Source organism: Phascolarctos cinereus, unplaced genomic scaffold (genome assembly GCF_003287225.1).
Source record: "Phascolarctos cinereus isolate Bilbo 61053 unplaced genomic scaffold, phaCin_HiC Scaffold_1;HRSCAF=81, whole genome shotgun sequence".
Classification (NCBI taxonomy): Eukaryota; Metazoa; Chordata; class Mammalia; order Diprotodontia; family Phascolarctidae; genus Phascolarctos; species Phascolarctos cinereus.
The window spans coordinates 6,633,807-6,659,651 of record NW_027555514.1 but is presented as its reverse complement, the minus strand read 5'-3'; the positions used below and the strand labels follow the sequence as shown (position 1 = coordinate 6,659,651).

The window sequence follows — 25,845 nt, the reverse complement described above, 5'->3', positions numbered from 1 at the left end:
ACATGTCTCGGTAGAGGGAAAGAAAATGGTGGACTGAGCCTACATTTCTTGTAGGCTTTTTCACTTTCCCCTCCCATCAGAAGTGAAGAAGGAAGCTTCTTTTCTCTTGCTCTCCATATCAATAATGGGTCAACATTTGTTGCCAAAGGTTTTCTCCCTAAATTCGTAGTTATCTTCTTCAGGCTCTTCTCCTTGTCCCATTTGTATTCCTGCTTCTTCATCTGATCCAAACAAGTCAGAGTAGATAACAAAATGGCAGCCCCATGAAATGAGGACTATTCTTACAGTCATAGGTTTTCTGGGAGGCTAGCCATGCCTCCCAGGAGCTGGCAATGTTGCCAATGCCATAGGATTACAGATCCCAAATAATTTAGAGATAGATTTGCCTGATACTGTAAATGTAGCAGACAAGAGAAGCCATGTATCAGATTAGCAATTGGCTTTAAAAAAAGGAGGAAGAGAAGAGTGTTGACAGACTCTCTCCTAGTGGTACCAGGGGCTCTAGAAGTGGAGTCTGGGGGACCCAGGTGACCTTCAGGTGACCTCTCCAGAAAGGTCTTTACTGTCAGGGCTAGGAAAGTGTTTTCCTTGTATTACTCCATCTTTATTATTTGGGCACCATCTTAAGTTCTGTTGGCATTGACTGAAAGCTTCCCTTCTCCTTTCTCTTTCCCTCTAGCCTGCTGGCTCCCTCCCTCCTGCGAGCCTTTGTAGTCTGGATATTCAGAACATACTCGCAACTCTGATTGGTGACTGATGGGGTCTTTCTGAACAAGTAGCCAAATGATATCCTCCCCCAGTGGGATGACATCAGGGTGCCATAGGTGCTGTGCTGCCATTTACACTGACCTCCCTCCCCTCCCCAGCATGTCGTTTGGGGCTAACGTGATTAGTTAACCTAGCTGCTCTTGTGGTGTGTAGGAGAGTGCCAGCCCCAGGGCTCTGGCCACAGAGAATAACAGTTCTAAGTAATGGAGCCCTAGAAAGAAAATGGAGGGGCCTTTTTAAGGAAATTGCCCTATTAAATAAGGAAGTAAACAGTACCTAGTTAAAGATGATGAATCAAAGATAGATAAAATCCATTTGATTTTTTGGTCGTGTGTTTGGCAATGATCACCTGCCCAGGGCATTTCTACCTTTGGATTAGTGCTTCAAGCTGTTTGGGGTGTGGTGCTGAACTGGGCACGGGGAATCCTCATTTTTCTTTAAATCCAAGGTTTTGTTGAACAGTCATCAAAAGAAACAACTGTTGGCCTAGTAACAAAGAACATTTAAATTAGTGCCCAATCTCATTAATAATCAAAGCAATGCAAATTGAAACTTCTTTAGGGAATCATCTCGTACCCATCAAATTGGCAAAAATAGTAGCAGGAAAGAGACTCTGTGTGAGTTATTTAAGAAACAAAAACAAACAAATTCCCAAACACAGGTATGTTTTATTTCTCACTGGTGCAACTGTGACTTGGAGAGTTATTCTGGCTAGCAATCTGGTAGCACGCAGCAAAGATTTTAAAATTCATCATACCCTTTGACTGGACCAGGTAACCCCAGTGAATGTAACCTGAGGGTGTGATCCAGAGAAATAGACCACAGAGGCTTACTCCAAACTTTGATAGCCCCATTGCTCATTTTGGGAGCTTCCTTTTGGTGTTAATGTTAGCTTGCTTTGTCTTGACTCTCCCAGGTCTGGTAGGTACTGAATTCTTGCTCTGAGGAATGGGGTCTTGGAGTGCCAGCGTGATATCCTAAGTCCCCGTCTCTCATTTTACAACAATTATTCTCACGGCCAAAGAGAGTGGTTCTGATGTGACTCCTGTGCATTTGTTCAGTTTGTCTTGAGCACATGCATCTTCTCGATTTTAATTCTCTCTAACGTGAAAGGGTTCTGAAATACGTCCTTTTAAGCAATTTCCTCTTTACCGTGAGGACAAAAATAACAACAGCTTGAGCTCGCTGTGTGGATGCCCTGTCATCTCAGCCTCTTGGGCCAGACTTGCCTCAGTTATTTTCAAAGTGTATTATACCTAGCTGGCTCTGCCTACATACTCCAGGATCCCAGTGGATTATCTGGGAGCTCTTCAAGGTGAGGAACCTCTCCCTAGACGTATACATAAATAATTGATTGAATGAAAAACATTTATTCCTTCTGTCCACATGAGTTCTCCTATAAGTTCGTCGCGGGGATTCGTCCAATGTGCTGGAGGCCTTTCTTGATATTGCAGGGATAGCAGTGGGCCGTGTGTGCCTTCCTCCACTTATCCCCCCATTGACACTTCATGACCAGCACATTGTCATTTCTCATGCTTGCATTTCCACGATGACTTCCTTTACAGATTTTCTCTCCTGGCCAAATGGAAATGTCATCACGTATGGGCTCAGCCCTTTGTAAAATTTTTAATTAAAGATACATTGTAAAAAGCATATTTTGGTAGGTGAGCTCATATATGCAGCTGTGGTTTTTTTTGTGGTTAATACTGGGCTGCAGCAAACTTTTTTGACCATGTATTGAGTGATTTTCTAACCCCTTTGAGGGAGACTAGGCCCCATAAATTATCAGAGATTTGTACTCTTGCATGTCAGGTGGAATGGGAAAGAAGAAGAAACCTTTTAACATGACTCAGCTCTGCCCCAGTTGGTTCCCCGCAGTTTGGCTTCTTTCCATGGGCCCAATGCAATCAGAATCCCTAGGGTTTCCTCAGGGGTCACTTACTTTGCTAAACCCTCTATCCCTTCTGCATCAAGACACATGAGTCCATAGACAACATCGTCAGGGAGTGCCACGGATCTGCACCCTGTCCAGCCTAGCCCAGTGTATGACTTGACAGAGAAACTGGGAGGGATGGAGAAGGGAGAAATGGGGAGAGCTTACTGATAAACCACTGAACCAAAAGGAGATTGGGACCCAGAGAGCAGAGAGGACTTGCTGTGCTCAGAGCTGTTCTGTTCTAAGAGCTGCGGACACTGAATCACTTGTCTACGGTGGCGGCGAGATCAGCCCTTTCTCGATGCCAAATGCTTTATTAGATCTGTTCCTCAAATTGCTGCATCTTGACTGCGGTCCCTTCTTGCCAATTGGCCATGGGATCCGCCTGGACGTTTGGGCTTCTTGGGCAGAATTAGTTTCCAAAAACAGAGTCTTGTGCATCTTTCTAGTTACCTAAGTGCTGGAGGCAGGAGGAGGGGGTGAGAAGCAAGGCAGGGCACTGAGATCTGGGCTGTTCCTACGCCCCGGAGGCCTCCCCTGCCCTGTTCTCCCTCTCCCGATGGCCAACAGAGCTGGTGGCCTCCCTGAGAGTTTTCTGTGTTTTCTTTCTCCTGGCACATAGACAGCCAAAAGAAGGAGCATTTAGCCTTCATGCCGGCAAGGACAGGGTTTTGTTAGGTTTGGATTTTTCATGTTTTCTGGGGGGTGGGGAAGTTGAGGAATTACCATCATCCCTCCTAGGAATGAACGGGCTCCTAATTCAGCATCTCTTCCCCTCTTTGTGACTGTGATGCTTGTGATGGACGCTCCACCGGGGTCTCCAGTCCTGGTTCTCCTGTGTTTGATACAGCAAGACCTCATTTATCTGACCATCTGGGAACCAGATCATCCCTGTCCATGTGCTGATCACTCACAGGAACATACATTTAGACCTGGAAGGAACCTTGGAGGGCATTTTACAGATGGGGAAGCTGAGGCCCAGGGAGATGCAGGGACTGGCCTATGATTACGCAGGACGTAAGCATCAGGGGTCCAGTGTCCTTCCCATTTGGCCACACTGAACTCCTGCTGTAACATTAATTTGATGGGAGTTCTTCTGACATATAATGCACATTTCCCCCCTCCTAAAGAGGGTTTGCTTTCTTCCTTCCCTCCCTGATCCTTGGGCTTGGCCGCACAGTTCAGGGACTTCCTCTTGGCCCCTCCGTTATGGGAGCCCCTTGAGGGTGGGGCATTGTTATCCCCAGCACTGAGCCCAGTTACTTCTTCACACACAGCAGGTGTTTAATAAATGCTTACTGATTTCTGGCTTGATTGTCAGATGAGCTTCGAGAGAGGCTGAGGCTGCCTGGGGTGGGGCCTTCCCAGGCCTCTCCTAGCAGCACACTTTTGGTGCTCCTGAGCTGGCCATGGGGGGACGTGTGGGGGACATCTCCTGGCAGGAAAGAAAGTGCTCCTTGTGGTCCCCAAGAGGACCTTTCTTTCTTACTAGTTCTCAGGTCTCTTCCCTCAGTTCAAAGCTGTGACCTCCAGATTAACAAATGGATAGAGTACCTTGAAAAATAACTAAAAAATTACACATGTGTATAGACATATGTATGCTTGTGTGTCACATATGTGATACATGTAATACAGCACACTTCATTTCAGTCTAATGTCTGCTTTTGCCATCTTATGCTCTGTGTTTTCTGCATTTAGCCTCAGATTCTGAGGAGGACCCACAGTCTTCCCCAGAGTGGGGAGGGGTCCAGACAAGGGCAAGAACTCCTGCCCCCCAGGTTAAGCAGAGAAGGCCTTGAGTGCTTGAGGAGGAGGCTGAATTTGGATTCCTGCCCCTGGGCCCAGGTCTACAGGCTGCCTCCCACTCACCACTGTTCTTCACAAAGATGAAAGAAGGCCCCTTGGCATGCGATGTGTTTGCCCGTTCCATCTGTGATGGCTTCGGTGTGGGACTGTACCGGGTGCAGGAGCAAACTCGTCACCATGCAGCCGTAGCAGGGAGAACGCAGGGTCCTGGTGCCCTCTTCAGCATCTTGTGCCTGAGCTGAGGACCAGCCTGGGGTGGGGGGACTTGCTCATGGGCCCCATCCTCAGTCCACCAGGGACTCATCCCCTCTCTTTCTCTGGGCCATCCTCAGGAACCGCCACATTCACCCAGCCAGACCCTTTGGGGAAGAAACAAGCCTCCTTGTTGTGTGACAGTGTTAATCCTGTCCTGGAAACGTGATGGGGAAGCTTCACCACATGCTGACAAGCGATGGAAAATCATGAAAACTCAAGTCAGGACTGCCCCCCCAATGTGTTTCAGTTTGCATTTTGAGAGCGGTTTAGAAACTTATCGCCCATTTTGTCAGAGACATAATTCACATCTTTCTCCAGGCACTGTAAACAAGAGAGATGGATTAATGGTCCCATAAAGGCATTCTGGGCTGATCGCTGAGATTAGACCCTTCAGTAATGGATTTGGGTGCGTGCGTGTGTGTGTGTGGTGTGTGTGTGTGGTGTGTGTGTGTGTGTGTGTCGGGGGAGGGGAGGGCAGGGCTCCACAGAGGTAAATGGACTGGAATGGGATCTCGGAGCAGAGAGGAGCTCATGTCTCTGAAGTGTGCCTGCTTTATCTCAGGCTCCATTGCAAGATAGATTGAAGGGGCTTCTGACACTGTCCTCTTTATCAGTCCACGGGCCTCCGCCTTTGCTTCTGCCATCTAAGTGAACACTAATTGAGGTCATTTCAATCCATTCATCACCTGAAATTGAAGTGATATTAGCTTAAGGGGAAGGCTTTTTTTCCTCTTTAATAGGGATGCATTCATCCTACCTAGACTGGCTATTTGTATAACAGCTCCATTCTGTGGACCTGTTTCAAGCCAGGAATCTGCTGTCTGTCTCTTCTTAAAAGTCAGCTTATTTGTGTATTTTTAAATGAATGTTTCAAAATCCTGGCCAAAGTAGTGAAGTTACTGCCGCGTGCAGGTTACAGTTCGGTTGGACCTCTCCTTCGTTTTCTCTCAGACAGCTGAAAAACACAAGGGGGAACATAACTGTTAGCCCTGACTCTAGGCCATTTGAACCCCTCAGGGACCCTGGAGCGCATGGAGGCTGACCCCAGCCGAAGCTCGGAGAAGCTATTTGAGTGACTTGTTCAAGGTCAGCTCAGCAGGAGAAGGGCCAGGTCTTGAACCTTGAACCCCACAGTATGTGGGACACCCAAAGGACGTGCACTTGTGTTTCCAGGGCTCTTTGTTAGTATTGTTGTCGTGCCGGTTCCTATAGGAAACCTATGGGAAGTAGAGGTTCTTGGGAGAACAGTAAGGCAGTGTTCCCTTGGCCTTTGGAGTCAGTCGATGATTAGTAGAAGACCAACACCAGGTGTTTGGTGTTGATAAGTTCAGCTCTCACCTGTGCTTAGAAGATTCCTAGAATCATTCCCTGGTGGGGGAGGGAGGGGTTCTGTTCTCCACACCCACCCTTCCTCCCCTTCCCCCAGCCTGGAGTGAGTAGTAAGGAAAGGGTTCGAGAAATCTCCTTTTCTTCTTCACTCCTCAACCCATAATTTATTTAATTTCATTTCTTAAATTTATTTTATTAATTTATTTTGATTTATTAATAATCATTTCCATATGATTTTGAGTTTAAAATTTTTCTCCCCCTTCCTCCCCACCACCCCAAGACGGCGAACACTCTGATATAGGCTACATATTTACATTCCTATTAAACATAGTTTCACATTAGTGATGTTGTAAGTAAAAATTAAAACTGATAGGAGGAACCATCAGAAAGAGGAAACAAAACTCAACAGAAGAGAAAAAAAATAGCAATTCAACTCCCATAGTTCTTTCTTTAGATGTGGATAGCATTTTCCATCACGAGGCCTCTGGAGATGTCTTAGATCCTTATATTGCTGGCAAGGGTTAAGTTTATCAATCTTAGTCATCACATAACATGGCTGTTATCGTGTACAACATTCTCTTGGTTCTGCTCACTTCACTCAGCATCAGACCATATAAGTCTTCCCAGGTTTTTCTGAAGTCAGCCTGTTCATCATCTCTTATAGCACAATAGTATTCCATTACATTCATATACCACAACTTGCTCAGCCATTCCCCAGTTGATGGGCATCCTCTCAATTTCCAATTCTTTGCCACCACAGAAAGAGCCACTATAAATATTTTTGTGCATGTGGGTCCTTTTCCCATTTGGATGATCTCTTTGGAATATAGCCCTAGAAGTGCTATTGCTGGGTCAAAGGGTATGCACAGTTTTATAGCCCTTTCCGCATAGTTCCACATTGCTCTCCAAAACGGTTGAATTGTTTCACAACTCCACCAACAGTACATTAATGTTCCAATTTTCCCACATCTTCTCCAATATTTATCATTTTCCTGTTTTGTCATGCTCAACCCATAATTTGAAGTCTGGTAGGTGAAGGCCTAATGTCCTAGGAAGACTCCTTTAAACACTGGTCCTCATGAGGGGCTTCCCGTTCCAGGGCTCTGTTCTGTGTGCATTAAAGCTGATACCTCCTCTGGACCTAATTAAAGGAGCTCCAAGGAACCCAGAGTCAAAGATCAAAGCAAAGACAGCTGATCAGCACATTTCCATCCCCTTGGCCAAGGAGACAGTGGGGTCGTCGATGCTGAGCTCACGTTTTGCTAAACTGAATCTAGATGGTTTGCCGCTTAGGGCACTGGGTTCAAACCTTGGCAATGCCACTACTTCACTGTCTGCCCCACGGTGGGTTATGCTCTTCTTTGGGGCTCAGTTTTCCTGTGCGTAAAATGCAAATAATCTGTGTCCTGCATGCCTCAGGATTGTTCCAAGGTAAAGTTCTTGTAACCTCTGCAGCTCTGTAGACACATGAGCTTTTAAGCTAACAGAAGCACTTTTCTAAAAAGACATTTTACTTCCTTTTTTCCTCTCCCAAACTGGACTTTTCTCATTAGTGTAATGTAGTAAGGATAATTTTAAAATATTTTTAATGATGAAACACGTTATTGGAAAATACTTAAGGGAAGCAAAATTATGCAGAAAGAGGATGAAAGAAAAGGGACAAAGAGATTTGTTATCAGCTTAGTACCTTGATGTACTCTGTACTATGTACCCAGAATGCCTTGCTGGTCCAGAGGCTGACTCCGTCCCGGCTGCCTTGGCCCCGGCTTCCCTGTTTCCAGCACTCTGGAGGTGACCGGGGGCCCTTCACCGCCATGTGCCCTTGGGTTCTGAAAACGGACCTGTCTGTAGGAGGACTGGAAGCAGGATTCCCATATCGCAGACAAAGAAGCGGAGATTCAGAAGGAGAGTGAGTTGCCCAAGCTCCTGAAGCAAGGAAGTGGGATCCTGGGAAGTCGACCAGAGATTTTCTGATCATGCCCATGTGTAGATAACTCTGCCTCCTGCCCTAGTTTGCAAGTCAGTGTTCCGCTGGAGGAAGCTTGGCGTCACAGGCGCGTCACTAATGGGCACAGTAGAAGAACACTGGGCGTGAGGGTAGGAAGGTCTGAATTCAAATACTGCCTCAGTCACTAGCTGTGTGGCTGATCAAGTCACTTAGCATGCATTTCCTCATTTGTAAAGTGGAGATAAGAATAGCTTTTGCCTAGCAGGGTAGTTCCCAGGAGCAAGTGAAATAACACAGAAAGCATTTGATAAATGCCAACTCTGATTGCCATGGAGGGGTCCACGGTCCAAGCATTTCCTACCTCTGAGTTGCAGGAAAGAGTATAAATGGAGTGCTACCTGCACTAAGGAAGGGACTTCCCCAAAAAGCCAAGTACTTCAGCGGTCATCACATTAGTCTGAGCCCTGGCTAGAGACTGCCACAGGGGGGCAGGGTCAGCCATCCATGGTGATCCCCTGGTTAGATTCTAGGGTTGATGGAAATGTAGGTGTTCCCTGTCCCATGTACTTGGGAGTAAAGGAAAGTGAGCCCCAGTATGTTTGGATTTCCTACCTTATGTTCACATTAGGCACCCGGCCGCAGGCAACACTTTTCCTTGTGGTTCTTCTTTAAATTAATAAAATGATTTTCCCTCACAGCATAAGAAGCCAAAACCTTGGTTCATGGATTAGGTCATTGTTGTACCCAGAACCAGAGTTAGACGATTCGGTCTACCCCGCCCAGCCTGGCTTCCTTTGCTGATAGCCTGCCGCCACTGGCCAGGATGGTATTTTCTATAGAGTTCATTCTCCATTCGTGAGTTTTCCGGGTAGTCTGGCCGTGTTTGCTTCTGAGTATGCGTCTCCCATCAGCCGGGGTTGAGGCTGGGCGCTAGGCTGCTTTATCTTGGAAAGTTGAGCAGATCTCAGTGTTACAGAACGAAGGGAGCCTTGTTCGGGCTTCATGATTTTAAAATGTGCAAAGTAGGGTATGTGAACAATTACAAAGCTTTAGAAAATGCTCTAAACAGTAGAGCCGTCACCCCAGGTGAACTCAGAAGGTAGATGCGGTTGGTTAGAGGGAAGGGGGACTTTTTTATGGCTTGGCATTTTGAAGTCCTCCAGCTTGACGATTAGAATAACTCAGTAATCATTAGTCAGCTCTAAGATGTGGCTGGAAAGGTCAAGCAGGCATCAGAGGAAAAAGGGGATGTTCCTTGATTCTCTTTCCCTAAAATATACCTTTGTGGAGGCCTGACGGGTGACAAAAGTCGGCTTGGGAAATGTGTCTGAGGCGAGGGTGGGGATCTATTTGGTGAGCTGCAGCTGCTGAAGGCAGAGAGGAGCATCTCTGTGGCCACAGGAAATGGGGGTGTTTGCCTGCTTGACCCCCTGCCCATGAGAAGGGAAAGGAAAGGCTGTCCTGCAGAGGAGGCCCGGAGGCCTGGGGCCTGTGGCTTTTCACCAGGGCGGAGAGGCAGGCATTCCTTGCAGCCTGGCAGCAGCAGGCTGGAGCCGGGCTCGGAGAAGTAATTTAATTAGTGTTGATCATGACTCCAGATGATGGTGATTTGATAAGGAATAATTTAGTACTTAACAGCCTTTTACATGCACCAACTCCATGTGGGAAGGTAAAGCAAATTGTAGAAAATGAATGTGCTGCTCTCACTCCTAGCCCTGCTCCCAAGCTGGAAAAGTGCCTGTTGTCAGCAGCTGCTTAGCCCTGGTGGAGGGAGGTGGGGTGGGGCTGGGCAAGACCTCCCAGGTCATAGGCCCAGAGCAGGGGTGCTTGATGGAACTGGAAGGCCAGCCGTACCCTCCTTCTACGAGGCCAAGAGGGCATAGAGTCAGAGGTGGAGGACTGGACCCAGTCTTGGAATTCATCAGATCAGAGGAATGGAGTAGTTGGGATTTCAGGGGCCTCAAAATTCCTTCTTTCTCTAAATGAGGAAACAGGCCCAAAGTGTTTAGAAGATCCAAGGTGGAGAATGGGATGAACTTCAAGGTCCTTCTGTCTGATCGTCTCCTCATACATGGAAGGAAACTGACGCTGGACATGCTACTGGCATAGGTGTGTGATTAGGTGGACACTTCCGGGTCTAGGCCACTCTCTGGAGGCATCAGGAGTCCCGCAGCCTCCTAACACACGGCTCTGCCTGGAGGAGGGGCTTGGTCAATGTTTGGTCTCATCTGAGTTTAGCAGAAGGAAGTCTAGTGTGTTTAGACTTCTGAGTGCACGTAGAAGGAACTGCTATGGGTTAATTCTCCAGCTGTGGGTCACGAAGAGTGCATCCTAGCACCGGTGCCTCCAGGCTATTGTACAAACAAGATCCTCCATCACTCACCTCTGGGCATTTTCTCTGGCTGTCCCCATGCCTGGAATCTCTGCCCCCTCCGCTCTGACTACTGAGCTCCTTGGCTTACTTCAGGTCCCAGCTAAACTCCCACCTCTTGCAGGAAGCCTTCCCCAGTGCACACCCTCTTTAATTATTGCCTGCTTATCGGTATATTACTCACTTTGTATCTAATTGTTTGCCTGTTCTCTTCCTCATTCGATTGTAAGCAGTCGAGGGCAGGATCTTTTTCTTCTTTTTGTATCCCCCCCTCCCAGCACTTAGCACAGTGCCTGGCACATAGTAGGCATTTAATACAATTTAATTGGTTAGCTGATTGGTGTGATTTCCTCTGGGTGGCCTAGTAGCAGCCCATGAAACCTGGGGCTTTCTGCTGTGCCCGCACTTTCCAGCATCTGCATTCTGTGTGCCCATCTTCTCTGTGGAGACCGCTCACTGGTGTGCCACTAACTTCAAGAGAATCACGATCCTGTATTCAATTAGTGTCTTGAAATGTTTAACTTGTGCTTAGACTTGGATAAAAATGGTGCCCTTAGGGCCATATTGGAAAGTTAACAGCCTGAGAACTTCTTAACGAAGGCATCCATAAATTAGGTGTCATCCAGCAGACACATAATAGAACCTGCTCCTTCCCTGGTAGGCATAAGGGGGTTTCTGGTGCATCCCAGTCATCCTGGTAAACACTGCATTTTCTTTGAAAGGAGGTTAATGCCTACAGTGGATCCCTACAAAGTGACAGCATGGATGGTGGCCTTGCTCAGGAGAGAGAGAGAGAGGGAGCTGCACGTGCAGGCAGAAAGACCTGGGTTCCAATCCTGCTTCAGGCACTGGCAAGGAATGTCTTGAACACCTAGGTTCCTCCTTTGAAAATGGTGATGACTGTGGCCCTTCCCTCCCCAAGGTTGGGCCAGATCCAGTGGGACAGTGTCTATAAAGTAGTTTGCACATCTTGAATGCTGAACCGTGTCAGCCGTTAGGCTTCTTGTTAATATGAAATGCTCTCGACTTTAGAATCAACTGATGATTTTATGTCAGCCAGAGACAACAGTTTGGATATGTTCAACTTTGATCCTATTTAAGAAATTAATTTCTCACTTATACTTGAAATTGTAATGTCTGAAATGAATTGTCATATTGTCAACCACCGGTTACTTGTGACATTTACGAGGAGAGTTTTTCTTCTTGGAAAGTAAGTGGAGTGGCCGGTTTGGACCGTTGTTTACTGTGGGGATGTCAACACCTCTGTGAGGGCTGCCGCCTTCTCAGGAATGATGAGATGGGGCTCGGGGTGTCATTCACTTGAACAGGAAAAGTGATGATAGATTAGACTAGGTTAAACAAGGGTTCGTTTCTTCCATTAACTTCCAAAGAAATCACTCCCTCTCCCTCCCTCCCTCCCTCCCTCCCTCCCTCCTTCTCTCCCTTCCTTGCTTTCTCCCTCTCTCCCTCTTTTCCTTCTGTCTTTTCTTTCTTTCCTCCCTCTCCCTTCCTTTCTCCTTCTCTTTTTTCTTTCCCTTTTCCCCCTTTCCTTCTCTCCCTTTCCCCCTCCATTCTCTCCCTCCTTCTCTCCCTTTTCTCTCTCTCCCCCTCCCTCCCTGTCTTTCCCTTCTTCCCTGTTTCTTCCCCCAATCTTCTCTCTCTCTCTCTCTCTCTTCTCTCCTCTCTCTCTTCTCTCTCTCTCTCTCTCTCTCTCTCTCTCTCTCTCCCTCTCCCTCCCTGCCTCCCTCCCTCTCTCTCCCTCTCTCTTGCTCTCTCCCTCCCCCTCCCTGCCTCCCTCCCTCTCTCTCCCTCTCTCCTGCTCTCTCCCTCCCTCCCTCTCTTCCTCTCACCTGTCTCTCTCCATTTTTTCTTTGGTGTATTCTGCTGGCTGAGCATTAGCTTTCCCATATTGGTGAGTCCTTGCCCAAGTGGAGGGAAGCACTGAGTGGTATGGTTTTGAGCCCAACTTAACCACATTTGCCTTCTGTCTGTCTGTTTGTTTCTCTCCAGTGGCTTTTCATGGCCTCCCCTTGAAAATCAAGAAGGAGCCCCACAGCCCATGCTCGGAGCTGGGCTCAGCCTGCAGTCAAGAGCAGCCCTTTAAATTCAGCTATGGAGAAAAGTGCCTCTACAATGTCAGGTAAGGCTTGGGATAAAGGGCTGAGGCCACCTCTGGAGACCTGAGAGGCTGAGCCGAGGGCAAGGTCAGCACAGAACCTTTGGCTGCGAGGGGAGTGCATTGGGCAGGGCACTTAGGAGCCCCTCAGTGCACCCTCCAGCCCTTGTAGACTGAAGGGAGAAAGCAGTCAGATTTTCACACACACACACACACACACACACACACACACACACACACACACATACACGCACATGCACGTGCACAAACACACACGCACACACATGCATGCACACATGCACACACACTCTGCCTTAAAAAGTGGAGAACGCCCTTTTCACGGGAGGGTGGGGGGTACTTGGCCTTTGATGGTGGATCTCATGGGCAGGGACAGCAGCTCCCTAGGCAGTGTGGAGCCACACTTCAGAGGTCTAGGAGTCCTGCCCATAGCCCCTAGTACAATGTAAAAGGAGCGTTGTTTCAGGAGTCCCTGGGAAGGCTGTTAGCTGGGGAGAAGCCAGGTGTTGCTGCTGGTCCTGAAGTGGGTGGAGCAGAGAAAGAGAGATGATGTGTTTGAAGCCATTTTGAGGATGGTCTTTTCATCACATTCATGGCATCTCCTGTGTAGGCTGTGGGTTTATTTTTAAATGAAGAACCAGAATGTTGCTATAGGATGGTGCAGTGGGAGGTGTACGGGGCTTGGAGTCAGTAAGATCTAAGGGTCACGGGCTACCACCTAGCTGGGCAAGTTGCTTGGCCGTTGTTTGCCTCAGTTTCCTCATCTGTAAAATGGGGATCATGACAGCACCTCTCTCCCAGCGTGGTTTTGAGCTTCAAATGATGGTCATTGTCCTCTGTTCTCTAAGAGGATGAAATGACATCACTGTTTGGGTCAAGGTTCAGTGTGCTGCCTGTGGCTGATTGGACCAATCCGAGCTCAGCAGGCTCTACCGCGGGCCAGGCACAAACAGTCACGGGACATTTGGGGTGAAGGTGGCTCTAAACTGGTGCCTCGTGTGGGATCAGATGATGGGATAATGAAGTGCTTAGCGCACTGTCTGACACAGAGTAGGCTCTGTATAAATGTTCTTTGTTCTTCGGTCTGGCGGTTCAGCGGCGTCTGACTCTTTGTGACCCTATTTGGGGTTTTCTTGGCAAAGATAATGGAGTGCTTTGCCGTGTCCTTCTCCAACTCATTCATGAGGAAACTGAGGCAAACAAGGGTAAATGACTTGCCCAGGGTCATACAGCTGGGAAATGCCTGAGGCCAGATTTGAACTGAAGAAGGCGAGTCTTTTGGACTCCAGGCCCCATGCTCTGTCTTCTCCTCCATCCACTTGCTCTATAAATGTTACTTATCATTATTAATTATTAATCTACTAGGGGAGACAGAGGTGCTCCCAGTATGTCTGTTTTGCAGATGAGGAAATGGAAGCTCAGGAAGGCTAGAGGATTTTCCTCATCTCTCACGACTGGTCAGCGTCTGAGGCAGGATTTGGGAGTCTGCCCCAGTTCCCAAGCCCAGCACTCTTGGCACAGAAGAGGTCAGGTTCTGTAGAAAGAACTCTGGATTTGGAGTCAGAGAAGCCTGGTTCAAGTCCACCTCCTTCCTCTTCTTTGGGCCATCGCTCGATCTCTCTGGGCCTCAGTTTCCTCATCTGTAAAATAAAGGCGTTGGGCTCATCGTCTTTGGCGACCGTTTCCAGCTCTGGATCCGTGACAGCGCCATTGTGCCTGCCAATCGCCACCCCGTGGGTTTGGAGGGTGCCGTCTTTGACGGCTTGGCCCCTGTAGGGCCTCAGCGCTCCTTCTGAGGAGCGTGGTGCTAATGAGGAGGAGGCGTTAGGAAGAGGAGCTTCCTCAAGGATCAAACACGATCAATAATGATAACGATGATGAGAGTAACCACAGTTTCTCAGTGCCTGCTGGGCGCTGGGCGCAGTGCTAAGCACTTTACAAATAGTATCTTGGTTATCTTCACAATGACCCTGAAGAGTAGGTGCTGCTGTGATCCCTGTTGCATAGTGGAAGAAACAAGGCAAGCAGAAGTTAAGTGACTTGCCCAAGGACACACAGCTGGTCGGTGTCTGGGGCCAGAATTGCTCTCAAGCCCAGCTCTATCCTATGGCTAACTGCATCTGAAGGTAATGATCTCCTTCTCACAGTAATTCTCACCTCCAAAAACATCTAAGAATTGGAAGCTTGGTTTGATTATTCTTCTTGGCCTTCGCGGTGCCCCATCTTTCTTGTCAAACATCACCTGTTTGTTAGGCAGTGGGGTATAATAGGTAGAATGAGGTCTGGCTTTCTGTCCCACCATAGGCCCTTACGAGCTCTGTACTCAGCCTTAGTTTCCTCATCTGTAGAACTGGCTGCCTCCTAGGGCCGGTACAAGCCCAGTGAGGTCATCTCTGTAGAGGGCAAGTTCAAAGCCAGAGGATTACAGGAGTGCAGCTTTGCAGCTGTTATTATCTTGGACATGCTCGGTGACCTTGTTGTGGAAAGAGGTTCCCATGAGGAAACCCTCTCAGTGGTCAGTGTGGATTGATATGGGCTTGACTCGGTGATGTGCAAGCTTAGACAGATGCCTGGGCTCTGAGAGGTGAGGTGCAAGGCCATTGTCTGTGTTGGGGCAGGACCTGAACTCAGCTCTTCCTGATCCAAAGGCTCCGTCTCTCTCCACTGAGCCACCCTGCCTTTTAGTAGTGGGAGAGAGTGGAGGTTAGGCTGTCGGATGTCTCTCCTGTGGACGCTTACTTTGAGAATGGCTGTCATTCAGGAAAGTCAGGACTGAAGTGGCATTGAGCCCGCCGAGGACCCTGGGCACAAAACCAAGGCCAATGGGGGTCTCCAGGAGTGGTTTTGCCTTGAGCTTAGGTGATTGAGACACATGCACGCACACACACACACACACACACACATACACACACACACTCACTAAGATAATGTCAAATAATCTCTGGCTTATATTATCTGTTGCACACAATACACTTCAAAGCCCTCAGCATAATACCATACGTGGACATGACAGAGAGAGTTTATTTATTTATTCGCAAGTTTTGATCTTGCCGCCGAGGAGGGTGTCAGCAGGGTGGCGCGGGAGCCCGTCCCTGCGGTCCTGCTGCCTCCGTGGCACGGCCTCGGCATTAGGAAGCCGGCTTTCCCTCTCCACAGGAAGCGTTTCCTTTTTCGATGTAGACAAGCCAAGTCTTGCTCTTTCTCATTTCCTGCCAGTGCCTATGATCAGAAGCCACAAGTGGGAATGAGGCCCTCCAACCCCCCAACGCCGTCCAGCACTCCGGTGTCTCCCCTGCACCATGCTTCCCCGAATGCAGCTCACACCCCGAAGCCCGACCGGGCCTTCCCTGCTCATCTCCCGCCATCCCAACCCATCCCGGACAACAGCTACCCGATGGACCACAGGTAACTGGCCTGCAGGCTTCACATGCCTGTGTTCTCGTATTCACGGCCCCGTCTGGTGGCTCGGGTGGGGGGGAGGGTGGTAGGTGGGCAGAGAAGGAGTAGGGGAGAGCCTCCTGGCCCACTCTCCTGATGCTGCATGCTGGCCAGCAAGATGACTTGTTGGCCATAGGCCGGTGAGCAAGGTGACCCTCAGATTTCTTGTGAAGGAATGACTTCCAATTCTACTAGATTAACTTCTTTTCCTTTTCTTTCTTTTCTTTCTTTTTTTAGCACTCACATTCTATGTATATACAAAATTTTCAATGAAAAGCATTTTTGAAAGTGACTCTTTCTCTGCCCTAAAATTGAATGACTTCATCTATCTTTTAGATTATCTTATTGAACTTTTTGATGCGTGTCTACACCTCTCTTCATCCGTGCCTGGGGGTCATGCAGCATTAGGTCTGTATCTGCATGTCAGCACACCACGAGGCTGAGATTATATCTGATGGATGTTCATCCACACATCTCTCAGCTTAGGGGATGGCTTGAGGTTCACATAGCGAGTAAATAAAGGCAGAATTGGAATACAGGGCTCCCTTCTGCACAGAAATCCATCTCCCACTTGTAGGCCTTTGCCCGGGTAGTCCTATGTTCCTGGCATGCACCCTCTCCTCACCTCTGCCTCTTAGCTTCCCTGACTTCCTCTAAGACTCAGGTTCAGACACCCTGTTCTTTCCTGATGTGCCCTTGCTCCCTCCAGTGTTAGTTCTGGCCCCTCTGCAATCACCTTCAGTCCCCTCTGCATAGATCTTGTCTATATGAAGTGGCTGGAATATCATCTCTGGCCTTAGAATGTAAGCTTCTTGAGGCCAGGAGGCCTTGTCCTGGGGCTGGCACGTAATCTGCCCTTAATTAGGGCTTACCGATTGCTCACTTGCTTAATTGCTTCCTCCAAGCCCAGCCCCAGGGCCATCGATTCCATTCAGTTGAGTGACATCATTACGCTCCCCCCACGTGCCAGACGCTATGCCAGCCCTGCCCTTGAAATTTATGCTCTCCCCTGTACATCACGGTGGAGGCGTTCAGTGACACAGAAATGAATGGCCGTACATCTTGTCTCTCTGTGGTCCCTGCACATGGATGCTGCCCTCTTTATTTCTTCCACCAATGGGCAGAGCAAGCCCAGGACAGCTTGGCCAGAATCTACAGGCAAGAGATGCTTCAGCCTCAGTCAGCCCAGCCCCACAATCAGCCTCTCTGAACAGAGCGCGTCCAACTGTTGGACAGCCACCTGTGCCTGCCTCTGGCCTGGCCCGTCCTACAAATGGGTCTAGCTTGGTTAGAATGTGGAGCGCCAGACTCTGAATCAGGAACACCTGAATCAGTCCTGCTTCAGAGACTTCCCAGGCCAGAAAGTGCCCTGGAGTTAGTCAGATGACCTGGGTTCAAATCTCAGCCCTTCCATGCATAACCGTTCTGACCCTGGGCAAATTACTCCACCTTTGTCTGCCTCCGTTTCCTTTTCTGAAAAATGGGGACAACAATAACACCTACCTTTCAGGGTTGTTGTGAGGACCAGATGAGGCAGCATAGTCAAGTCAAGATGCTAGCGTCATCATCCTTCTGGTTATTACACTGGATTCTCGTCAGGGACCCTGAGTTCTACAGCTGAAAGGACCCTTAGAGATCATGTGTCTTTACCTTGTACACTGGGGCCCAGAGAGGGTCGCTGACTTGCTTTGGGTCACACAGGAAGCCCAGGGATTGGAATCCAGGGCCTGTGACTCCATTTCCAGGCAGTGTCCCCTGCTGTTTTCCCTAGATTTCGACACCAGCTCTCCGAACCTTGTAATTCCTTTGCACCTGGATAATTTCCATTATCACAGTGACGTTCCCTAGCTTGGTTACCTCGGACAAGTCCCTTCCCTCTCTGTGCTCCCCCTTTCTCCATCTCTAAAATGACACAATGATAGTTGCATTAACCATCCATGAGACTGTTAAAAGCCATAAAATGTGATCAAAAGATGAGTGCTGAGCTAATGTGAAAATATGTTTAATAGGAATGCAAATGTAAAGCCTATATCAGATTGTGCGCCGTCTTGGGGGAGGGTGGGGGGGAGGAAGGGGGAGAAAATTTTCAACTCAAAAGCATATGGAAGTGATTGTTGATAAATCAAAATAAATTAATAAACTTTTAAAAAAAGAAAAATAATAGTGGGGGAAAGCACTGGAGATTTGAATCCCAGACATTTTCACATTTTTCAACTTGAGATTTTCTTAGTATTTTTTCCAAATTCTTAAAGATCTTTAATCATCATACTCCCCAAAGTCACAGCTTCTGGTGATTGGAAATAAAATCTGTTGATAACAAGCAATTGGAGAGGTGCTAGAGAGAAAAACAATTCTGAAAGCAAAGTAGATTATTCCCATTTTCCATGTGTTTTGATGAACAAAAATAAAACCAGTAGTTATAAAGCAAAAAAAGAAAAACAAAAAAAACGCAAACAAAAGATGAGTGCTGAGTAAGCCCTGCACCCCAGGAGAACCTCTTTATTGTACAGTTTGCTGAGCAGGCTTCTAGTTAATATTTAAGTTACCTCAGTGACAGCCTCTTCACCAAGTTCATTTTAGTATTTCTACTTGAAATTGAGTATTTGAGAGTGGGAACAGCTGTCCCGGAACCACCACGGTAGGTGCGGGGTCCTTTCCCTTGGCCCCTCTCTGTGTGAGGAGGCCGGCACCAGCTGCCAATCTCTGAGGCCGGATGTCTACTTGGAGGAGCTCTCGGGAGAGCCAGGGCCAGAAAGCAACAACCTCTCGGTCGCAAATGGCAAAGATGCTCTGGAAGCAGCCATTTTCCTTGGAGCTGTGTCCCCAAGCAGGCACCCTGCCCGGCTCTGGGAATGCTCAGTGGCCTGCCAACCAGCACCCTGCCTTCTTTCCTTGGGCCAACATCCTGGCACATTTCCCCAGCCCGGTGGTGCAGTCCAGACCTGGAGCCCTGCCTGGCCTGCTTTGTACTCCCCCAGCTGGCACAAGGATCTGAGGAACTCAGGAGTGTCAGATCCATGCCCGTGCTTTCCTTCCACAGTTAGTCTTGTTCAAGGAGCTTGAGGGCCTGTGTCCTTTTCTGACACACTCGTGGCTCTGGAGAAAGCATCCCTGAGAGCCCGAAGCTCCATCTGTACCAGAATACATGTGTTTGGGGTGGAGAAATGGTCCCTATAGTACCGACCTGAATTAGCTCTTCTTGCAGAACACAAACAACTCAGTTGTGTAAAAATCATTCTCACAACCAGGACTATTCCCTCCCTCTGAGGTTTCTGCACTGAACTAGGGTTCTCCTTTAACAATTGCAATCATCTCATTGTCTCCTTGACTGTTCTTTACAATTCCGTCATCTATGGGGGGCCAGTGAAGTAGAGATCAGGAAAGTTCAGAGTATGTCACTGATCCCCGCTGTTGGGGGGCATCCTGGAACCCCCCAGTTGTTCTGCTAGATGTAGGTCAGTTTGGAAGGCCTCTTCTGGCAGGGCACTCGCAGTGAAATGACAAGGGGAGTTCCCTTCCAAACATGGATTCTCTGGCCTGCCCCTTTCTTGGTTTTCTTCAGATTTCCATTTGACTCATTGGGGTGGCCATGCTAGTTTCTGAAATAAAGTCTCAATTGTGTTTCAGTAAAGGTTTATTCAATTTAAATGTCTTTGTTCAAATATTGGGCCCATTTTTTACTGCTTGGTAATATTTCCAAACACTTGTTGGTTATTTTTAAAGCAGCATTTATTAAGCCCCCACTGTATTCTGAGTACTGTCATGGAATACAAAGCTGACCTTCAAATTTAATTTATTTTTTCCAGATTAATAAAAATTTGTTTTCTCTCTTTTTCGCCTTTCCCCACCATTGTGGGGAAAACAAAACAAAACAAAATTAGAACAAAACCTTTGTAACAAATATGAGTAAAGTCAAGCAAACAAATTCCTGCAGGGGCTATTTCCAAAAAAGAGCCATCTCAGTGCACCCCGAGGCCCTCCCCTCTTGGTCAGCACGGTTTGGGTAACTTATTCCTTCATCAGCGGTCTCTCAGAGGCCATTGGTTTATACTCCAAAATCCTTCCTGACCTTTCCTAGTGTTCTCATTGCTAGTGTTTTCGATTCAAGTCAGTGAACCTTTATTAAACACCTGCTATGTGTTGGCCACTGTGTTAGGTGGTAGGGTTATAAAGACTAAAATGAAATAAATAGGCCCTGCCTTCCAGGAGCATTCTTTCTGCCATGGGAAGTAGCCCAGATAGAGGAAGCGATTGGTAAGACTGGCCAGAGTCAGGAAGGAAGTACATCCTGTCAGAGTGCACTTGAGTTGAGCCTGGGCTAGGCGTAGGGATTCCAAGAAGCAGAGGTGAAGAGGACAAGCATTCCTGGCAGGGGACCCAACCTGTACAACCTTCCTACATAGACGTGGGAAGCAGAATGCCACGTGTGGTAGATGGCATGGTTATTTTGAATTTACTTTGTACATATTTTGTAATGTTTGCCTTTTCTCCATAAATGTTGTTTCTCTGGGTTAAATGAAAGTTCTGAGAGGGGCTTTCGCATCCCCAGCATCTAGAATGTTGCCTGGCCCCCGTAGGTGCTTAATAAAGTGAATGGATTTGAATTTGTTCTTTGGTCAGTTTCCCTGACCTGGTTAGTTCCTGTCTCTCTTTTGTCTAAAGGCACGATGTTCATGGAATGATCCCAAGTCTCCCAGCGCCATCTTGCCAAATGCTCACCTGACTTTAATGTCCAGTGGTCTCAGTGTCCTCTGCCTTTTGTCCTAGATTTCGACGCCAGCTTTCTGAGCCTTGTAATTCCTTTCCACCTTTGCCTACGATGCCGAGGGAAGGACGTCCAATGTACCAACGCCAGATGTCTGAGCCAAACATCCCCTTCCCGCCCCAAGGTTTTAAGCAGGAGTACCATGATCCGGTTTATGAACACACCACCCTGGTGGGCAGTGCAGCCAACCCCAGCTTCCCCCCACCTCTGATGATTAAACAGGAGCCTAGAGACTTTGCCTATGACTCAGGTAAGCTGCTCTTTTTACCTTGGCGGCCCATGTATGACCATCACTTGTATGAAGGCCGTTAGTCCTGGTCTAAGTTGGAGTACTGTGTTTTTCCTGTGTGTATAGATGGTATATAAAATGTTCCTCCCAGTTTCGCACTGTGTAGGCCATGGGATTGTAGAATCACTAGGAACTTTCAAGATTTTCCAGTCTAATACTCTCCTTATACATTTGAACAAATTGAGACCCAGAGATGTGTGACTTGCCCAAGGTCATAGAAGTAGTAGATGGCGGCAGCAGGATTCAAATCCAGGTCCCTCATGCCCAGTCTCTTGGTCTTTGCAGTGCCCCTCACTGCTTCTCACACTTCAGGAAAGCCATGGCTGTAACACTGTGGGGTATTCCCTCCACCAATGCACACTGTAACCCTTCCACCCCTTGGTGCAAAATGGCCCCACATTCTTCTCTTGATGGCCAGTTCTGCTAATGGCCCTCCTGGAATATAGCTCAGTGGGTCGTCCAATGAGAAACACTGTGGGTGTCAATGGGTCCTCTTCCATCTTGGTGACACCTTCCAAATTGGACACTCCACTGGCAGAGAACCAGGAGTCCCCTCTAGGCCATGCTGAGGTATTGGAGCAGTACCTGGGGGTCAGAGGGCGCTGGACTTGAAGCCAGAAGCCATCAGTTAGTATGACCAGCTCCATACTAAAGGGTGACCTTGAGTGAGTCATACCACTTTGAAAGTCTCACTTAAAATGTAAAATGGAGGTAATGGTGCTTGGTGTGCACTGATGTGACCAGGAGGGAAGAATATCCTGAAGTGGGATCTGAAGGGCACTTTTTGTGATGCTTTGTTGTTTTGGGTGCTTCTCCTGTCTTCCCAGTGAAATGGCTTCATGGGGGATGCAGCCCAGGGGCTCTTGGGAGTGTTCTAGACATCTTTCTCAGGGTTCTCAAGTGTGTCTTTGATGAATAAAGGTTGTTTTCTCTGTTGATGCTTGAAATAGTGTCTGGAAGTCAAAGAAAGTAATCCTTGCCAATGACAAAAAAAAGTCTGTCTTTAGAGATGATGAAGAATCAGGTCATTGATGAGAATGTATATATGTGTGCACACATGTGTGCATGTATACTCATACATTCCTATCACGTGTATGGATGTATTACATATCTATAGCATATCTTTGAGCTTCTGGCCCCTCTAGTGGGTCAGAGTACTCTTCTCCCTGGTTCTGTATTTGTGTGCCCCGCCCAGACCACACAATCTTGCACATCATTTAATCATTATTGCTTGGTGGAAGGTTTGTGGCCTTTTTGGGGTGCACTTCCTCCTGATGTCTCCTCTTAGTGACCTTCTCTTCCTTCAGCTCAGCTCCAATGTCACATCCTCTGGGAAGTCTTCGGGAATCCCCTCTCCTGGGCAGGAGTCTCCCTCAGCTCACTAGAGACTCCTCATTTCTCAGCCTCCCACAGAATAGAAGCTCCCCGAAGGCACTGGCGTCATTTGGTGGGGCCCGGTTTCACCAGTGCCTACCATGATGTGTTGTTGCCCATGGTAGGAGCTTCACAGTATCTGTTGTATTGCATTGAATTGGATGGTGTGAGATTGACTGAGGAAGCCAAGGCTTCCTCACCTGTAAAAGGCAAGACTTAGACTAGATGGCCTTGAAGACATCTGGTGCTGTGCTCCAAGCCAGCTCTAGCTCGGATTTGGTTCCCAAACTGACTGTGCACCTTTGGAGAGTCACTTAACGTGGTTGGACCCCATCTCAAGTCAATCAGCCAGTCAGTCACACAGTGTTTGAGTGCTTATTACATCCCAGGCGAGGTGCTGGGGACACAGGGAGTGCCAGGAGTGAAGCAATCCTACCCACGATGGGATTACATTCAAATGGTGAGACTTTAGTGGGACACACACATGTACGTACCTACATATTGGAATGCATATGCAGTTAATAAATACAACTATGTGAAGTCATTGAAGAAGATAGTTTGAAATAAATGATATTAGCAATAATCCTACCTGTCTGCTGCGCCTACAATGAAGGAGGCTAGCTAGTGTCAGGATGAGAGAGTTGTGCCTCAAAAAGCCAAACAGAGAAATCGCAACTTCCTTTTCCCAGGATTATCTGATTTTACTATAGATTATATGACAGAGAGAGAGAGGGAGAGGGAGAGACAGAGAGACAGAGAGAGACAGAGAGAGAGAGAGAGAGAGAGAGAGAGAGAGAGAGAGACAGAGACAGAGAGAGGCAGACAGAGACAGAGAGACAGAGAGACAGACAAAGACAGAGACAGAGAGAGGCAGACAGAGAGACAGAGAGAGACAGAGAGAGAGAGAGAGAGAGAGAGAGAGAGAGAGAGAGAGAGAGAGAGAGAGAGAGAGAGAGAGCAGAAGCAATCCCTTGGGTTACTTTTATGAGAAAGAAAAATAAAGTTGTATTAACTTTTTTTATGTGGAATTTCTAGAGGATTTTCAGTTTCCTATTTACTTGAATGCCTCCTGGATTTCTAGTTGCTTATGTCCTCATGGCATCATACATTGTGGGTTAGACTAAGAAGAGACCTCAGTGGTTACCTTACTTAACCAATGTCCAAACAAGATTGGCCTCCACAAATCAATGTCTATCCAACCTCTTCTTGTAGATGTCCCAGGAGAGGGAGCACTGTTGCCCCCAGGAAGCTCATTCTAATTTCTCATTGTTAGACATATTGGACCTGTGAAGTCACTGGTCAGAACCAAAGAAAAAGAGACCTTAAATGCCTAAATGACCAGGAAAGAATAGTGGAGAATCCTAGGATTCATGGCTGAAAGAGACCTTACAGGGCATCTAACTCAACCATTCATTTTACCTTTGAGGAGATTTGTAAACCAGAGCAGGGCAGACTCTTGCTGCCCGCAAGTTAATAAGACACAAAGCCACCATTCTAATCCAGGTCCTCCAACTCTAAACCCAACACTCTCTCCCAGGCGCCACACTGCTTCAGGTAGGGAAGTGCTTTGGGAGGATTGTCTCCTACTTGGCAAATGCAAGGACTCAACTCTGGGAGCCTGGGGATGTCAGAGCATCTGGTAGTGTATGCTCTAAACCAGGCGTCTTCATCTTTGTGTGTGTGTGTGTGTGTGTGTGTGTGTGTGTGTGTTTGATGGATTCTCTTAGCAGTGTGGTACAGCTCTCTGAATCATGTTTTTAAATGCATTAAAAATTAAATTTAAAAGGAAACCAATTATATTAAGTCTAATTATCAAAACAACAACAATAGTAATGATAATAACACCAAGTTCATTGACCTCAGCTTAGGATCCCCTGATAATCTTTCTTCTGAATTATCTTTAGCATCTAAGGAGGGGCCATGACTACGCCCTGGACACTCCCCTTGGCCCCTTGCAAGGAACATTACACAGATTCTTTTTAGCACCATAATCATAAAATCATGTCTTTTGAAGGCAAAGAAATCTTTAAGTGTAGTAATGGTGCAGCCTAGGGTTATGAAAAATTAATCTGTGGGTACCAAATGTATTTTCCTGGCCACAGAATTGCTGCATTGAAGTTGACACATCTGTATATGCCATAAAATTGCCGTCAACAACTGTGATCCGCAGATATTTTGTCTGGTTGCCATCTGCTCTCTAGAAATACTCGTTTTTTTCCATCCTGGCTGAGAGTGCATTAAATGAGCCCTTAGGAAGCCCGATGGATTTATCACAGAAGCACTCATTCTCTATTGATGCTGAGCAAATCACATTGGAAAAATCTCATGCTTGGGGTGTCAGGGCCATACCAAAAAAGGCCTTATAAGCAAATTAGAAAGAGGATCTCATTATGTGCATGGCCAGGTAGTGGAAGGAGCTCCTGAACCCTTTGAACCTCTGGTTTCCAAGTCCACAAATGTCATGAAAGCATAAGGAACTTGGGAAAAGGAAAAGAACCAAGGATGGTACAACATGGCCTTTGCTCTGCTTGGAAAGATGGCAGGGAACCCGATGAGTTGGCTTGGTTATGAAAAGAATGCAGTTTCAACTGCATATTTAAGATAGTGAGAAAAATGTCATATTAATGGCCAGCAAGCTTAGTCTCGATAGGAAAGGGAGAATCATGGTTTCCCAGTTATGGAAGTTGAGTCAGCAAGCTAGCAAGCATTTATTAAACACCAACTGTGTGCCAGGCACTGTGCTAACTAACCACTGGAGAGATGAAGAAGGACAAAAGACAGTTCCCGTCCTCAGTGAGCTTAAAGTCTAACAGGGGAGACAGTGTACAGACAGCTCTGTGTGAACAGGATAGAGTCAGGGGAAACTGAGCTAACCTCATCCAGACCCCACTAAGACACCAAAGGAGTGAGAAAGGCTTCATGCAGAAGTTGGGCTTTTGGTGAGATGTGAAGGATGTCCGAGAAGACATGAGAAAGAGATGAGAGGAACGGCCAGTGTTGGGAGAGGGAGTGTTGTGTGTGAGGAGCCCAAGGAGGCTGGTGTGCCGGATCACAGAAAGAGATATTTTAGGACTGATTCCAGTGCTCCTGGGCTCTCCCCATCCCTGCCCAACTGCTCATTCTTGGGCTCCCCTGCTGCATCATCCTCTGTCCCCACCACTCCTCTCGGGGCGTATGCCAAGGCTTTACTTCTGTCTTCTTCTGTCTCGGTAACTTCACCAGGTCCCATGGATCTAGTGATCATGTCTGGGCTGATGCGTCTCAGCTCTTCATCTGTCTATCCATCAGCTCTCTCCCCAGCTCCAGTCCCCTGTCATCAGACATCTGTTCAACATTTCCAGCTGGGTATCCCACAGGGACCTTAGACTGGTGTATCCACAACAGAATTTAGGATCTTTTCCCCTCTTCCAAACTTCTTTCTCTCCATTGAGG

General features: G+C 47.6%; 1 protein-coding gene across 5 annotated transcripts in view; it reads left to right on the top strand.

Moving 5' to 3' along the window:
- The window catches only part of ETV1 (ETS variant transcription factor 1), a 97,266-nt gene that overhangs the window by 34,243 nt on the left and 37,178 nt on the right, over positions 1-25,845 (top strand). For all 5 annotated transcript variants that reach the window (XM_078150645.1, XM_020999994.2, XM_078150644.1 and 2 more), the window contains 3 exons: positions 12,424-12,553; positions 15,764-15,952; positions 20,753-21,000. In XM_078150645.1, coding sequence (XP_078006771.1) covers positions 12,424-12,553; positions 15,764-15,952; positions 20,753-21,000 — 567 coding nt within the window. The remainder of the gene's footprint in view (positions 1-12,423; positions 12,554-15,763; positions 15,953-20,752; positions 21,001-25,845) is intronic.